This window comes from Myotis yumanensis, unplaced genomic scaffold (assembly GCF_028538775.1).
Source record: "Myotis yumanensis isolate MYYU_CA2020_CCGP unplaced genomic scaffold, mMyoYum1.0.hap1 SCAF_2, whole genome shotgun sequence".
NCBI classification, from domain to species: Eukaryota; Metazoa; Chordata; class Mammalia; order Chiroptera; family Vespertilionidae; genus Myotis; species Myotis yumanensis.
Genome location: NW_027223753.1, coordinates 44744821 through 44763350, shown reverse-complemented (window position 1 = coordinate 44763350; position 18530 = coordinate 44744821). Strand labels below are relative to the sequence as shown.

Below are 18530 nucleotides of genomic sequence, written 5' to 3'. Positions count from 1 at the left end.
GAATTGAACCCAGGACCCTTTGGTCCGCAGGCCGACGCTCTATCCACTGAACCAAACCAGCTAGGGTGAAAGTGAAGTTTTTCTTATTCCTCCCCGATTCCTCAACAAGGTTGCAAAGGTGCCCCTAAAGAGTGAGAGTGTACCAGGCCTGAGAAACCAAATTCTTGATACTTAACTGTACCTTTTTCTTCTTCACCGAATTTTATAGTTGAGGGTTGCATCGCCACTATTTAAGAAAAACTGACTTTGCAATTTATGTGCTTCTTCTTCAAGAGAATGTTTACAAACCAGGCTTTCCTACTGTTGAAATAAAATTCTATGTCAGCAAGGCCAGATTCTTCATATACTACGGTGAGAAGCAGTCTGGCTACTCTGCCTGTCTGAACTAGCCTCCTAGGAACTCCATTTCTTTGAACGAATATGGATAAACACAGAGTGCTTGGGAAGCACACAGGAGTGTCTTACCTAAGTGAGATAGAATAGAAATAATCAGGCAGGGCTTTATGGAGGCCGTGATACACTGATTGAAGGGTGTTTGCTCCATCTGTACTTCATATTTAATTTGCTAGTTTTCCTCATTAAGCCAGAGTAATAATAACTGAAGAGTCTAAGCTAAATCATTTGTATCTCTAAAATATAAGGACATTTTCTTGCACACTTAATACTGTCTTCACACATTAAAAGTAAACAAACCAATAATTCTTAATTATGTAATACCTTGCTTCTCTATGTTCGAATATCTCATTAATCCCAGAAATGGTTTTTATAGCTGGTTCCTTCACACCAGTGTCCAAGAACCATTTGTTGCCTGCCTGCCTGCCTCTCTCCTTCCCACCCCTCCCCCCTCTCTGCTCCTCCCCTCACCAATCTTTGACTTTGATAGTCACAGCACTGGGACATCATCAGCTATTTTGGTCCTTTTTCTTTTGGAGATTTTTAGTTAGCCCTTTTTTGCCTTGCCTTTGATATACTTTCTTACCTGGTATATTCTGTGGGATATTCTCTTACCCTTCTCCTTTTCCCTGACTTCTATCTTAGATATAAACAGTGCCAGTTCCAAGAGGTCTTGTTCTCTTATTTGACATGTTACATTGCAGCTATTTTCTGTGACATTAAAGAAATGGCTCAACTAAGTGCTTTTATTTTAGTCTAAATTCTCCTTATTCACTTTACTCAGGCTGACTGGCAATGAGAGAGACCCAGATTAGCCTATTATCCTTGGGTCATTCTGGAAGTCATGGTTGGATGGTGCATCTGAAAATGAGAAGAGGTTAGAGGAAACATTAAATGCAACATTGCTTTCCCTCAGAATGTGCGTCCTGTGTTGGTTATTTCCAAACATCCTATGGCAGAGAGAGTTGATAAGGAGACCAATAGGTCAAATATTGGATGATGTTCTTTTGGGAGGGGAAGAAGATATTCTAATTTAGGAGCATAAGTAATTAGGGGATTTCTGACCTACTCTTCTTTCCACTTTGCAGTTGATGTTAATAGCTTATTAGAAGTAAAAAGGACTTCCTTATTGCTTTACTATATATGTTATCACTAACTATAGCAAAAATTGTCAGAAAAAGTAATCTGATAAAGTGTTTTAACTGTTATCAAGAACTGTATTCATCACATTTCTAGTCTTGCATACTCTGCACCATAGTATGGTTAAGAGATACTGTTTTTTATTTGGGAAAAATTCATTGTTGCTATTTAATGAAGTTTTTTTATACAGAGATCTCATTGTAAATATATCCCCTGTCTGGGTTGCAGATATTGCTGTTACAGCTCAGTTTGGAAATGGTTCTTATTTTCAGTTATTATCAATTTCCTTTTTTTGGGAAAATTATGTCATACAGAAACAAGACAAATATTTTTAAAATGGGGATTATTTTTTGTATGTCTGGTATGAAAAGATTCTCTTTCTGAAATACTCATTTCCTTTATTTCAAGTTTCACTTCTTAACATACGAAATCAGGGTATGTCTTCCAATTAATTGATGGTGTGATGGTTAATTGGCAAGAATTTTCTTTCTTAGATATACATGAAGTAATCGCACTACTTAACCCATTAGTGACATCATTAATTTGATGAAATAGCATTTACACATTAGATTATTCATGGTGTAGGCCCAGAAACAGTGAGTTGAGTAAGGGCATAGTGAGTTGAGTAACACTGAAGAAGATGGACATAGAATATTTGTTCTTTGTCTTTCTCTTTTTGAAGGTTTCTTCATATTCTCATCTTGACAAAAGGATCAGGAGATTATAAGACCTTTCAACTAAATTTAATAAACACTCCAAACATGTAGTTTCATTAAAAGGGCAAAGGGGAGTCCTGAATTGAAATGAATGTTCTTATCTTTTCATATCCAGAAGTGTACAGAATTTGCCCTTGGCCCTCTCTTCAATCTGTATTACCTTTCTTAAAGATTTCATTCCTTATCTAGTTTTTATTTCTAACCTATAATTATTGTCTTCATGTTCTTTTTTCCCTCCTGTGTCTGTTCTGAGCTAACCTTGTTTGCTTATTTACTTATTTTGTTTAATTGAGTTTTTGGGGGAGCAGTTTTAGATTTACAGAAAATTGAGGAGAAAATATAGAGTTCCCATGTAGTTCTCATAGAAACTTCCCTACCAAGTTTCTTCTGTTATAACTTCTTGCATTTGTGTGGTACATTTATCATAATTGATGAGCCAAAATTGATACACTATTATTAAGCCCATAGATTACATTTTATTCTTTGTGTTGTACATTCTATAGGTGTTGACATGTATAATGACATTTATCTACCATTATAGTATCATACAGAATAGTTTCACCACCCTAAAAGTCCCCGGTGCACTACTTACTCATCCCTTCCTTTTCTGACCCCCTGCACTCCCTGGCAACCACTAACCTTTTTATTGTTACTGTAGTTTTGCCTTTTCTAGAATATCATATAGTTGAAATCATATGTAGCCTTTTTAGATTGGCTTCTTTCACTTAGCAGTATTCTTTTATATCTTTTTATAGCTTGATAGGATATTTTTAAAATATTGCTGAAAGATATTCAATTGTATGGGCTATATTATAGTTTACCTATTGAAGGACATCTTGGTTACTTCCAAATTTTGGCAAGTATGAATCATGAATTAGCCTTTTATAAAACACAACTGTGATCTAAAGTACCTTAAGTTACCCATAGAAAAAAGAGTTGAGGCAGTTCAGTATCTTGAACCTTAAAGAATGATAGCTCTTTTACATTATATCAAAAATTTCTGTTTTGAGTAGTTGGCTTATAACAATGTTCAATAAATGTGTGTGGAATGATTGAATATATAAAAAAGCAAGGAGATATGAAATGAGGAGAAGGGGAAAAGGTTATATAAAAAATCTGGATAATTTTTAGAAAATGAGATGTTTAGGAATTTAGCTGGAAATTTGAATGGGGACCAAGATGTTCAGGGCTCTGAGCTTCAAAACCCTTCAGACCAAAAGTATCACCAGGCTGGTCAAAAGTATCATCCAGAAACCAGGTCATGAAGCCTGTTTCACTTTATGTGCTATAGAAATGATAGGAAGAAAGAGTGAAAGAAGAGAAGGCAAGTTTTATAAAATAGAGAATCGGCCAGTTGATTGATGCTTATAGGGTAGAAGTTAGGCATTGACATCAGGAAAATAATTGCATAAAAACTGTGGATAGTGGTCTTTATTTTGTATTGTTGAGTTATATTTTCTACTTAATAAAAATATTACTAATGTGAGGAAGTTGTTTAGTTACAGGATTTAGGATTCGCTGAATATTTTGGTTTACAGTTTTTTGGAATCTAAGGAATATAGATATGAGCTATAAAGTCACTTGAATATCTGAAATATTTTGTTTTAGAAATGCTATTTAAGTAAATATATTATATACCAGTATGCCCCCCAGGGTCAAAACTGACTTGAATTTGTGGAACTTCTAAACTCTAATCCTGATTCAAAATAAAGACTTACCTGTCAGGTTATGTTATGGTAATGCCTTAGTGGTTTACTTCATTGTCAATAAGTAATACTATATTTTTCATAGGGCTGAACATACAGCTGTTTAGAGTACCATTTGTTAAATATTTTAGGGAAAACAAAAAAAAATGAAACCACTGCCTCTGTTTATGTAGATTGTACATGACACATGGAAAAATAAATAGGAGGAAAGTGCAAGTTAGGTTATGATACATGCTCATGTTATGATAAAAGGCTTTTAAAGAAGGGTGATATTTTTAGTTATAGTGAGTCAAGAAGTTTGTTGTATAGAGGTCTTGGCATTTAAGTTTCACCCTTAAAACTAGTTAAGGGTAAAATTGATTTTGTGGATACAGGAGAGAAACAGTGTTCTAGGAAGCAGCTTAAGTTCAATGACAAGAATTTGGGAAAGGTGCTTAGGGTCAGAGTATGGGAAGCTATTAATATGAAAGTATAATGACATTTTTTAGTAGTTAAGAAAAACGGAATTGTTTTCTGGAGCATGAATGAAGAGCTAGTAATATTAGAAAGGAAAAAAAAAAGGTTTTTTTTTCTTCCTAATTCTTATATGTTAATTTGTTAATCAAATATTTTAGAATTAATTTTATATCCTTAAAATATATACTTTAATGTATGCATATATGCCGGGAGCCGGTCCATCCTTGCTGCTTGACACAGTCGCTGCAGAGAAGAAACATCTGCACAGCATATGTTTCAAGGGACCTGGCGTATATAGCATACTGTTCTTAATATGTTTGCTCCCTTTAGCGCTATGTGTTTTAACCAAGGTCACCTCTCCGAGAAAGGTTGTTTTCCCAGGTAGGGATTTTTCCCTGAAGTTAAGGAGGGGATAAAACCTCTTAACTAAGTGCCAGGCGGGTAGTTAATCACTTTAACTACAAACAATCACCCTTAAGCTACATAATCTTTACTCCCTGGAATGGAGATAAGAAACGCCCTAACTTTTGGAATAGAAATTGATAGGATTAAAATCAACTGGTATAAATACAGATGTAACAAGACAGTAGAGAGAGAACCTAGAGACAGAACCTAGGAACAAGACAACAGAAAACAGAACCTAGTGAGAGATCCTGGCTGAAGAACTGAGAGACAGAACATAGAGACAGGACTTGGCTGGAGATCCAATACAGAACCTAGACACAGAACCTAGACACAGAACCTAGAGACAGAACCTAGAAGCAGAACCTAGCGAGAGAACCTGGCTGAAGAACCTAGACACAGAACCTAGAAACAGAACCTAGCGAAAGAACCTGGCAAAAGATCCTGGACAGAACCTGGCTACAGAACTTGGCTGGAGAACCTAGAGAGAACATGGCAAAAGAACCTGGATAGAACCTGGCGACAGAACTTGCCTGGGGAACCTAGACAGAACTTGGCTGGAGAACCTAGCAAGAAAACATGGCAATAGAACCTGGCGACAGAACCTGGCTGAGGAACCCAACTATGATGATCACTGAACGCTGACCCCATGTCATTCATTCTTCGCCGGCTCCGTCCACACCTTTGGGGACCCCTGGACCCGCTGGGGCTGGACCCCAGCACATATATTTATAGCTTCTAGCTCTATCGTAAGCCCAAGTATATTCCCTGATATGCCATATATGAAAAAAGCCTTATGTAAGTTGTCTGTCAGTCTTATACCCTACATCAGCATTATAAAGATGTTCTTCTGTAATTGTAAGCAGTATTTACTGATACCTTATAAATTTATAGTCTTATTGACATGCTGAGGTTTTGTTGTTTTTTAAATGAGTCTTTAGTATACTTACCTTTTTAAACCTAGTTTGTTTCTTTTTAAAAATAATGTATTTGCTTTCTGTGTTATAGAACTGTGGCTGCTGAAGTTAGGAAGCAGATCTCTGGGCAGTACAGTGGTTCTCCTCAACTGCTTAAAAACCTCAACATTGTTGGCAATATATCCCATCATACCACAGTAAGTAGCATATTTAAAATATGGATATGGTATGTTACTGGTATATTACTAACTAGGCCATGAAAAAATAGTGGAAAGATAAGAGCCAGTAGATTGGATAGCATCACTAGTTTCATAACCTTATTTATTGTTTCCTCACTCTTCCCTGAAATATGAGTTGGGGGAGAGTGTTAGGAGGTATTATAGAAGTGTTGATTTCCTAGTCAATTCTGAAACTACATTCAGGATTTAATCAATTCTGAAATTTTAACTTTGTTTTTATGCCATTGACTTGTTGAGGAAATTGGGTTAGTTGTCTTGTAGTATTTCTTGCCTTTTGGATTTTATGTTTGCTTCCTTGTAGACTTATTTCTCTATCTCTTGTACTTCCTGTAACTGATTAGATTCTGTGCAGCTTTTTTGAAATTTTTTCCTTGTAGACTTGTTTTTCTACTTCTGTATTTCCTGTAACTGATTAGATTCTGGCTCAACTTTTTAAAACAGCTTTATTGAAATTTAATTTACATACCATACAAGTTCACCCACTTAATGTACAATTCAATGGATTTAATATATTCGTAGATATGTGCAACCATTGCTACAGCCAAGTTAGAATATTTTTATCACCTCAAAAAAACACACAACACAACCCTTTAGCTATCACCTTCTTACCCCCTTCACGTCAGCCCCAAACAACCACTAATTAAATGCCAGAAGTTCTGATGGCATGCTGCCAAGGATTGAAAGAGATCTTTACTCTATGTCAGCCAAAATAAAAATAAAAATAAAATAAACATGTCAGCCAAAATTCCAGTGCAATGATTGCTGAAGTTAGACAAGTTCTCACATTGCCTGTGAGAGATTCTGTAGTGCTTCCCTATTACTTCTCTTTGTCACCCTTTAACCCTGCTTACTGCCCCATCTTTCACTCTCTCTTATAAAATCATGTTGCAATCTCCTTCTTTTTGTCAGTGAATACAGGATCTTTCTTTGGAATCTTGTAAAATAATTTATAGTTGTAAGGAGCTCACACTACATCCCAAGACTAACCCAGGCTGCTGTCTCCCCATGGGCATCAGAGGGAATGGAGATGGTTATAGCAAAAATAAATTTGTTTCCTTGATCTAGCTAACATTATACCTAGAAAGCCACTGACCTTCTCTATGAATTATAGAAACAAGACCAATTATCCTCTATATGATTTAATGTTTTTAAGAGAGTGTCATAGCTTCCTATGACACTTACCCTAACACTCTTTTTTTAAAAAAATTATTTTAGGGAGAGGGAGAGAAAGATAGAAACATCAATGATGAGAGAGAATCATTGATTGGCTGCCTCCTGCACACCCCCTACTGGGGATCGAGCCTGCAACCTGGGCATGTACCCTTGGCTGGAATTGAACCCGGGACCCTTCAGTCCGCAGAGCCAACGCTCTATACTCTGAGCCAAACTGGCTAGGGCCTAACACTTACTCTTGATACGATTGGTATTTTGAGGAAAGATTAATTTTGAATTAGACATGTGTAAGGTCTCCCAACTGTTGTCATTATATTCATTGAATATTCATTTGTGATACTTTAAATCTTAAAAATTATACTGCCCCCAAAATAATACCTGGGTGGAGAAGCATTGACTTCAATTTTTAAAAAATGTTCTTTAAAAATTTTTTATCTATACATCTATCTGGTGTTAAAATATACATAACATAAAATTTACCAGCTCATTTCTAAATGTATAATTCAGTGGTATTAAGTATATTCACAGTGTTGTGCAACTATTGCCACTAGCTATTTTCAGAAATTTTTTATCCCAAAATGAAACCGTTTATCCATTAAACAATAATTCCCTATTCTCTCTCCTCTCAATCCTTGGTAACCTCTATTTTCTATATCTGAATCTGTCTATTCTATGTACCTCATATAAGTGGAATTGTACAATGTTTGTCTTTTGTATCTGGCTTATTTCACTCAGCATAATGTCTTCAAAGTTCATCCATGTTGTATCAGCCTATATAATAAAAGTGTAATATGCTAAGTGTCTGACCAATTGGCCGACCATTCGGTCGACCGCTCAACCAGTCACTATGATGTGCACTGACCACCAGGGGGCAGATGCTCTGACCGGTAGGTTAGCTTGCTGCTGAGGTCTGGCCGATTGGGACTGGGTGAGAGGGCCAGACACACCTTGGACCCCTCCCACGGTCCTTCTCCGGCCAGCCGGCCAGCCTCCCGTGGTCCCTCCCTGGCCCCAATTGCCAGCCAGGCTGAGGGACCCCACCTGTGCACGAATTCGTGCACCGGGCCTCTAGTGTGCTATCATTTCAAAGGCTGAATAATATTTCATTGTATGTGTAAACCACATTTTGTTTGTCCATTCATCAGTTGATAGACATTGAGTTGTTTACATCTTTTGGCTATGGGTAATAATGCTGCTATGAACATGAGTGTGCAAAATCAGTTTGAGTCTTTATTTCAGTTTTTTGGGGTATATACTGAAATACCCCAAATTGGTACATCATATGGTAATTCTGTGTGTTTTTGTATTTTTTTCAGAACACCAATGGTCCACATCTGTACATTTGTTATATAATCCTTTATAGTTTTGCCTGAATATTTTTTCTTTCTTGAATCAAAAAAGAAGTTGGGTGTCTTAATAAAAAGTATATTTTCAACTTGGCTAAGGAATGTCCTGAATATTCTGTTATTACTAATAGAAACTTTGAATGTGGTCTGTGAATTAGTTTCCTTTGGCTGCTGTGATAACTTACCACAAACTGGGTAGCTTAAAACAAAAGAAATTTATTTTCTCACAGTGCTTATGTCCAAACAGCATCAATGGACTGAAATCAAGGTTTTGGCAAGGACTCACTCCCTTTGGAGGATCTAGAAGAGAATTAGTTCCTGCCTCTTCCAGATTCTGATGGCTGCTTGTAACTGCATTACTTCTGTCTTTAAGGCCAAAATCTTTAGATCTGTCTTTGTTATGTCTTCATATGGTTTTCTCCTCTGTGTGGCCCAACTCTTCCTATCTTCATATAAAGCTGTATATGATTGCATTTGTGACTCACTCAAATAATTGAGGATAATGTCCACATTATAGATCATACCTTTTATTTTTATTTATTTTTTAAATAATATTTCTTTTATTCATTTCAGAGAGGGAAAGAGAGAGAAACATCAATGATGAGAGAGAATCATTGATTGGCTGCTTCCTACTGGGGCAAGCCAGGCACGTGCCCTTGACCAGAATCGAACCTAGGACCTTTCAGTCTGCAGGCCAACGCTCTAGTCACTGAGCCAAACTGGCTAGGGCTATCTTAATTTTTTGTCATGAAAGGTTCATGGATTGGTACAGGGAGATCTTTTGGAGGGCCATTTTTTAGCTTACCGCAGTCTGGTTATATGTTTTTACTAGGATAATCAACAATAGCAACAAATAAAATAAAAGTACTATTTAGAAACTTAGAAATGAAAATTCCAAAGATATAAAAAAGAAAAAAGAATTCCTCAATGAGCATTTTGTCACTGTAAAGTATTATAAACTGTTAATGATCATTGCTGGCTTTACGTGGGAGGCATGGATAAAGTCTAAGCAAGAGGATTAAAGAGATTATAACCCAAAACCTCATAGTTTCTTTAGTGCATCTGTTGACAATTTAGAAGTAATTAGGTTAAAACTTATTATATTTTAAAGAATAAAAATTTTTTGCTTAAAGTTTTAAAATTCTTAACATTTGACTCTTCCTTTCCATTCACCTCTTATCCCCTACCACCTCCCTCCCCACCCCCCTTTATAAAGGTGCCCCTTACAGAAGCAGTGGATGCAGTGGATTTGGAAGAGTACCTTGCTACTCATCCTTTAGGTGTGGATTCTGGGCCTTTAAGGGAGTTGGTTGAATTCCCTCCAGATGATATTGAAGTTGTTCATAGTCCTAGGGACTGCAGAACCCTTGTTTCAGCTGTACCTGAAGAAAGGTAAGGAAACATTAACCTATTTTTGGTTTTAGTAACTCCAGAAAGGCTACGATCCATTATTTGATTTATATCCTATTTCTTTTTTTTAAAAAATATATTTTATTGATTTTTCACAGAGAGGAAGGGAGAGAGATAGAGAGTTAGAAACATCGATGAGAGAGAAACATCGATCAGCTGCCTCCTGCACATCTCCCACTGGGGACGTGCCCGCAACCCAGGCACATGCCCTTGGCCGGAACCGAACCCGGGACCCTTCAGTCCGCAGGCCGATGCTCTATCCACTGAGCCAAACCGGTTTCGGCTATATCCTATTTCTTATGGTGGGGTTATACAAACAGAGCTATAGCAACCAAATTCACAACATCGCTGCTTTTCTGTCTAAATTACAAATGTTTTCTTTTTTAAAATAGTGAAATGGATCCACATGTTAGAGACTGTATAAGAAGTTATACAGAAGACTGGGCAATTGTCATCAGAAAGTAAGTATATGTTTATTATAGCATTTAAAAATACTAAGTAGGATCTATAAATGGATTAAGGTAAATTAATAATAATTATGAAACCTGAAAATTTCTTTAAACAAATAGCTGAAGAAGCAAAGGATATCTTCAGCTAGATGTCTTCTCTCTAGGAGTTCCACAATTACTTTTAGTTACTTTTCTTATAAAATAACTAGAGGACCGATGCACGAAGCTTCGTGCAAGAATAGGCCTTCCTTCCCCTGGCTGCTGGCACCACCTTTGCTCTGGCTGGAGCTGCCTTTCCGCCTTCACTCCAGCCCGGAGCCACCTTTCTGCCTTTGTTCTGGCCCGGAGCCACCTTACCGCCTTCCCACGCTGCCAAGAGGCCCGGAGCAGCTGGGGCAGTGCGGAACGCAAGCTCCCGCCCCTGGCTGCTCGGCACCTGCATATGCAAATTAATCCACCAGCTTTGTTGGGTAATTTGCATACTCACTCCTGATTGGCCGGTGGGCGTCACAAAGGTATGGTCAATTTGCGTCTTTCTCTTTTATTAGTGTAGATAGGTTTGTGGAGATAATATTTCCATGTTATCATAGATCACTAATAACTGATAGTCTATAATTAAAATAATTTGTAGTCTAATTCTTTTGGGAAATCATAGATAGTTATTGATGAATAATTTTATTATTATTATTATTTTTTTAAAATATATATTTTATTGATTTTTTACAGAGAGGAAAGAGAGAGAGATAGAGAGTTAGAAACATCCATGAGAGAGAAAAATCCATCAGCTGCCTCCTGCACACCCCCTACTGGGGATGTGCCCGCAACCCCAGCATGTGCCCTTGACTAGAATTGAACCTGGGATCCTTATTGATGAATAATTTTATTATTAAAAAAGAATTCAATTTATTGAAACTTTAGTTAAGTTAAAATTTTTTTAATATATTTTTATTGATTTCAGAGAGGAAGGGAGAGGGTGAGAAAGATAGAAACATCAATGATGAGAGAGAATCATGATCAGCTGCCTCCTGCACGCCCCCTACTAGGATTGAGCCCACAACCCCAGCATGTGCCCTTATGGCTTGTCTTATTTTACTGGATTTAATATTGTGCTAAGCATCACTCTTGGGGATACTGCTGACACGCTTTTTAGTTTTAGTGTGACCTAATAAAAGCATAGACTTTTACTCTTTCTAAAGAAGAGCTGTTTTTATGAACTTACGCTTTTGATAACTATTTCAATAGCCAACTTTTAGACTTTAGGGAAGAGAACTGTCCCTCTGTCGGATAACTCAAAAGTCTTTACTTCTATACATGTATGTTGGAAACTTATAATCAGAAATCTTAATAAAAGATTAATTGTAAAATATGTTAACCTAGAATTATGGAATTTACTACTTAATTTTAATCATAGTGTAGCTGACCTTGATTTAGGCAACAGGGTCAGGTAGTTAATGAGTATGGGTATTTACTATGTGCTGGTCATTTTATTGAGCACGTTATACTCATCTCATTTAAGGTTTCAACAGAAAAGTAGCTTAGGCTCAGAGTAGTTAAGTAAATTCTTCGATCTCCCACAGCCAAATAGTGAGTTAGCCAGATTAGAACATAGGGGCATCAGATTCCAAAGCTTATACATATTTTTTGTTATACTAGACATTATTTATTATCTGCAGTGGTAAATGGAAGACAAAAAGGGTTCTCTTAATAGACTAGAAGTTTTAAAGTATCCCTGGAAGATAGAACTATACATAGTTGGGCAAAAGTAGGTTTGCAGTTCATATGGAAAATAATTAAGAAATAATAATACAAGAATAAATTCTGTGTTTCCTGTACTCACAACTGTAAACCTACTTTAGCCGCGCACCCTGTATATCGTGTTTTAAGCTCAGAAGCAGTGAATATAGGCAGTGGAAGAGTAGCCGAGGGTAGTGTTGGCATTTGTTTGCTTAGAAACCCCTGCACCATGTGCCTTTTTAAAGAGAGCAGCACTTATGGGGGCTTGAGTTGATAGTACGGTGCCCAGAGAGGGCAAACCTTGTAAGAAGGAGCCCTTATTCCCAGAAGACAAAGTACTGACAGACTGCCTGGCAGCATGACTTGCCTCTTCTCCATAACTACTGGATATGGACTGGGTTGAGCAGATACAGTATTTCCAGACAGATATGGGGATACAAATTCAAAAGTAAGTATAGAACCCAGAATTGCCAAGTATTTGATGAAAATCATTGCATTTGAAAAAGAATTATGAAACTACGAATAAAAAACTAGCAGTTATGAAACAGTTAGTGGACTACTTATCAGGACACATAAGTATATAGTATATAATTAACATCTTCAAAGAGATGTGAACAGATATGGTAGCCTTTGGAAATTAAATTTTTTTTCAATGAGAAATATTAAAAACTCAGCAGATGTGCTTAATGGCAGAGTAGATGTGATGGAAGAGTGGAATAGATGAAGACATAAATCTTCCATAATTCAGCACAAAGGAGAAGGGGACAGAAAGTACTTTATTTATTTACTCATTCATCAAGTACTTAACTGAGAGTCTAGTGTGTGCCAGGCACTATATTAAGCAATCAACAAAACGAAATTTCTGTCCTCATGGAGCTTACATTCTAGTTGGGGATGAGGGCAATGGACAATAAACAAACACTGATAAATAATATATATTAGATTTGATGGACGTAAATCTTGTGGAGAAAAAAAAACATAGTGTGAGAGGGATAGGGAGAGCCAAGATTATGGACTAAATTTTCTAATTTATGTAAGTAATCTGATAAAGATGAATTTGAACAAAGACCTGAAGGAATTAAAATAGTGAGCACTTTGGATATCTGGGGGAAGAGTGCATTAGGTAGAGGGGAGAACAGTACATGCAAAGGCTTCATATTAGAAGCATGCTAGGAATGTTTAAGGAATAGAAAAAAGGTCAGTGTGTCTGGAACAGAATAAATGGGGATGAGAATGCCATGATAGGAAGTCATAGAAATGGTAATGTGTATGGTTAGATGGGTAATTATGTAGAGTCTTATTGTAGCAATTGACCAGAGGACAGAAAGATCCTATATAATAAAGAGGTGATATGCAAATTAACCCCCACGCCCTCACAAGATGGCTCCCTACGACCAGGCTGTCAGGGGGGTTAGTGAGGGACAACCAAACGACTGAACAGCAGGCTGTGTGGGGCGACCAGGCCGGCAGGGGGGTTAGTGAGGGACGACCAAACGACTGAACAGCAGGCTGCTTGGGGCGACCAGGCCGGCAGAGGGGTTAGTGAGGGGTGACCACGCTGGCAGGGGGGGCAGTTGGGGGTGACCAGGCCAGCAGAGGGTGTAGTTGGGGGTGACCAGGCTGGAAAGGGGGGCAGTTTGGGGCCACCAAGCCAGCAGAGGGGGGCAGTTGGGGGCAACCAGGCTGGCAAGGGGCCAGTTGGGGGTAATTAGGTTGGCGGGGGGGGCAGTGAGGGGTGACTAGGCTGGCGGGGAGCAGTTTGGGGCAACCAGGCCGGCAGGGGAGGCAGTTGGGGGTGATCAGGCCAGCAGGGGGGAGGCAGTAAGGGTGACCAGGCTGGTGGGGGGGGGCAGTTAGGGGTGACCAGGCTGGCGGGGGGGGGGGGGCAGTTAGGAGCGACCAGGCCGGCAGGGAGGGGGCAGTTAGGGCCAACTGGCTGGAATGCAGAGGCAGTGAGGGGCGATCAGGCCAGCAGTCGGACATCCCCAGAGGGGTCCTGGATTGGAGAGGGTACAGGCTGGGCTGAGGGGACCCACCCCACAAACCCGTGCACAAATTTTGTGCACCGCGCCTCTAGTAATATATAAAAGAATATTGAACATGAATCATGCCATTCTCCTCAGCTCTCTTGAATTTTATACTGTCAGTTTTTTAGAACATAAATGAGGCAGAATGCAACACTATTCTGGTTTATTAGAGCAGCTTAGATATGCAACTCACAAATTAAGGCACTCTAATCATTTCATGAAAGGTTAAAACATCTTCTGAATAACACCTTTTATATTACTATATGGCGTACCTTTATTTTAGTTCTTCCAAAGACAAATGCTTTCTTTTATTTTGTGATTATGCTGTGATGTGAATATAGTATAGTTTCTATTTTTCCCCCAAAGGGATATCCATTTTATTTTACTTGAACTTGAGCTTGGGGGCACTATTACAAGTAATATAAGCATAGAGCACTGCCTTCTATGCAAGTTGGGGAATGCTTCTTAAGGTCACAGTCCATGGCACTCTACAAAATTAGGTGCTCAGTTGGCACTAGCTGATGGTAACAGTGGTCTGAATGGTGGTAGTAATAACAATAATAATTATAAATAACAGTGTAGTTTCTATTTTAATATCTTTAGCAACAAGACATGATGTGAATGATTCATATTCACTATGATTCTTTACTATTTCATAAATTGTCTGATACAAGAACCATATCATCCTCTGGTAGTCATAATTGTTTTTGCTACAATTAGAAATTTATCCTGTTTGGCTATATGAGCTGTGGAACAATAATTGCTCTTTGATCTTAGTGTTTCTCCTTGATATTCTTGGATATTGGGTTGTTAGGAAAGAAGGTCACATTCATTTAAGAGTGTAACGATATATGTTAACTAAATAATATATGTATACGGTGATGTAGATCCTGATGGTTTCATTTTAGAAGTCTGCATCTTTAGGTTGTTTAAGATATTTTATACCTAATGAGATAGAGCAAAAATATTTTGGCTATTTGAAATTTAAGATTCAATGCTTTATATATTTTTTGCCTTTTTATATTATGAATGCAACATATATTTTCCTCTCTCATTTTATTCTTTAACCTGGCTTCTCTCATCCTTTATTTTTACTGATCTATCCTCTGAATTGAAAGTATAGCTGTAAATTATATATACACTAGAGGCCCGGTGCATGAAATTCGTGCACGGGGTGGGGGTTGTATGTGTCTCTCAGCCCAGCCTGCACCCTCTCCAATCTGGGATCCCTCTCACAATCCAGGACTGCTGGCTCCCAACCGCTCGCCTGCCTGCCTGTCTGATTACCCCTAACCACTTCTGTCTGCCAGACTGATTACCCCCTAACAGCTTCCCTGCCAGCCCAATTGCCCCTAACTGCCCTCCCTTGCCGGCCTGGTCGCCACCAACTGCCCTCCCCTGCAGGCCTGGGTCCCCCCCAACTGCCCTCCCCTGCTGGCCTGATCACCCACAACTGCCCTCCTCTGCTGGCCCGATTGCCCCTAACTGCCCTCCCTTGCCGGCCTGGTCACCACCAACTGCCCTCCCCTGCTGGCCTGGTTCCCCCCAACTGCCCTCCCCTGCAGGCCTGGGTCCCCCCTAACTGCCCTCCCCTGCTGGCCTGATCACCCACAACTGCCCTCCCCTGCCGGCCATCTTGTGGTGGCCATCTTTGACCACATGGGGGCGGCCATCTTGTGTGTTGGAGTGATGGTCAATTTGCATGTTACTCTTTACTAAATAGGAGGATTGTCATGAAAAGGAGAGTATGATTTACTTCTGGAAACTCATAACCTGCTCTGTAGTTGGATTAAAAGAACTTTGCATGGAAGTTTTCTTAAACCTATGGTTAATTGTTTAGCACACTCAAAACTGCTAGTGTATATCTTTATTATGTAAATAAATATTCAGAGAATATTTGGCTTATTATTTAATGATTAAAAAGTGGAAAATTTTTAAAAATTGATATTTTCATAACTGTTTTATTTTGAATAGATATCATAAACTGGGAACAGGATTTAATCCCAATACATTAGATAAACAGAAAGAAAGGCAAAAAGGTTTGCCAAAACAGGTGTTTGAATCTGATGAAGCTCCAGATGGCAGCAGCTACCAAGATGAGCAAGTAATACTTTTATTTTGAAATTACAATAAAATGATATTTTAAAATAGTTTGTTTTATTCATTAATTCATATATTTATTTTTAATATTTTGCATGACAGGATGATCTTAAAAGACGTTCAATGTCAATAGATGATACTCCAAGGGGTAGCTGGGCCTGCAGTATTTTTGACTTGAAAAATTCACTTCCTGATGCTCTGCTTCCCAATTTACTTGATCGAACTCCAAATGAAGAAATAGACCGTCAGAATGATGACCAAAGGAAATCAAACCGTCACAAGGAACTCTTTGCTTTGCATCCATCACCAGATGAGGTATAGTTATTTGGGAATAAAGAAGCAAGTAATTATGACATTTTGGGAGTATGAATTACATATAGTATAGTATAATAATGTAGGGAATAAATCACAACTGAGCCATAGCTATAATTTTTATAAATGAAACATACTTTTTATTCTAGTGAATTTATTCTTAATGAGTAATTTCTGTGAATTTAGCTCACTTACGATCCAGTTCTAGAATAAATAGGTCATTTTATTTTGTGTTCAATTGTGAAGACTAAAAGTACTAAATTAATAAAATAAGTTTTTAAAGAAATTGTGAAGGGTTGAAATATGATAAGCAGGTTCATTTTGGTATTGCTTGTTAATTTGTAGGAAGAACCAATAGAACGACTTAGTATTCCTGATGTTCCCAAAGAACATTTTGGTCAAAGACTTCTTGTAAAATGTTTATCACTCAAGTGAGTATTCATTTTGTTTACTGCATACTTTTGTTTACTGCATTCTTCTGAGAAGTATTTTCTTGGTGTGAGGAATATAAAGACAACGTATCTTTTTCATTAAAGAATTGATTGTACCCTTGTCACATGGTAGGCTTTGTTTTTTTGAAGTACATATTTTTTTCCTTCTTTAAAAAAGTTAAATATATATTCACATTTATATTCTGCTTCATAAAATGCTTTCTCTTATTTTGTTTCATGCTGTCTTCAGAGTAATTCTGTAAGGTAGATACTATTTTCTTCATTTTACAAATGAGGAAACCAGGGTTCAAAAGCATTAGCAGAGGTTAACTAGCATACTCATTATGCAACCTATGCTCTTTTTATTCTATCATGTTAATATTATCAGTTAGTTATTAGTTCTGACTTATGAAAAAAGAAGTTTCAATTCATAGAGCTTTCTGAAAGAAGTGACTCATAAGGACGGGCCACTTCTGTGTTTAGATAACATAGGCAGTTTTCTTTCTTTGAAAGCTAAGGCTTTATGTGTTTAATTAAACATGAAAGGATGCATATTGAAAATCCAATATGATACCATCTACCCACTGGAATGGGTAAGAAAAGACAGACAATTCAAAAAGACTAGCATTGTCAAGTGTTACAAAGGATGCCTAGTAGAGGCTTACCCATGTACCCAGTATCACCAAGACCCTTATTCTTTTGGCATCTGGTTGGGGTCTGCTAAGAGAGGCATCAGTAGGAAGTCAGAGGGTGGAAGAGAGTGAGATCAGGTTGGGGTACTTGTTTTTCTTAACTCATTCCCTGCTAGATCACATCGATTAGTTGTCACCCTGTCCCCAGGGCCACAGTTTTTTGTGAAGGGTTCTCCATAGAGCTGTTTTTTCTAAGTTTGGTTATCACTTGCACATTTTCCTTTAGGTCAGGGGATGGTAATGAGCTGCTGATGTTGCTATTCCAGGGAATAGCACTCTCTGTAATTGTTTCCCCTAAGTTATGTCCAATTCTTTGTAAATGGCTTTTTATTAAACTCTTAATCCAATAAAAATATGTTGTTTTTCTCCTCTAAGAGCTTTGACTGATAGTCATATGATAAAAAAATGAGCATTATTGACATTTTTGTCTGGGGCTCTCCTATATAATATAAAATGGTTAGCCACCTCCCTGGCCGCTGCTCAATAAATGTCAGTAATAATAATAACCAAGAATATCTCCAGACATTGCCAGATTTCTCCTTGGATGCAAATTAGTCCTTGGTTGATAACCACTGCTCTACCATTTTATTAACTTTCTATTTTATTTCATTAGCAAATATTGATTGAGTGCTTACTAAATGCAAGTCATTGTTTGTGGAAGTCAATTAGACATCTCAACTTACACATATTGTTATAAAATAAGTAATGAAAATTAGTATGCTAGTATTTAAAATGATAGTAAGATTAATATTTGTCATGGGAATCTATACTAATAAAAGGCCAAATATGCTAATTAGACTGGACGTCCTTCCGGAAAGCCATGGTGGCGGGGCTGAGGAAGAGGCATTTAGGGGTGATCAGGCCAGCAGGGGAGAGCAGTTAGGGAG

General features: G+C 37.8%; 1 protein-coding gene across 15 annotated transcripts in view; it reads left to right on the top strand.

Moving 5' to 3' along the window:
* The window catches only part of DOCK7 (dedicator of cytokinesis 7), a 180929-nt gene that overhangs the window by 19521 nt on the left and 142878 nt on the right, over nt 1-18530 (top strand). For all 15 annotated transcript variants that reach the window (XM_070405267.1, XM_070405266.1, XM_070405265.1 and 12 more), the window contains exons 2-7: nt 5822-5927; nt 9705-9880; nt 10291-10359; nt 16083-16212; nt 16311-16523; nt 16866-16951. In XM_070405267.1, coding sequence (XP_070261368.1) covers nt 5822-5927; nt 9705-9880; nt 10291-10359; nt 16083-16212; nt 16311-16523; nt 16866-16951 — 780 coding nt within the window. The remainder of the gene's footprint in view (nt 1-5821; nt 5928-9704; nt 9881-10290; nt 10360-16082; nt 16213-16310; nt 16524-16865; nt 16952-18530) is intronic.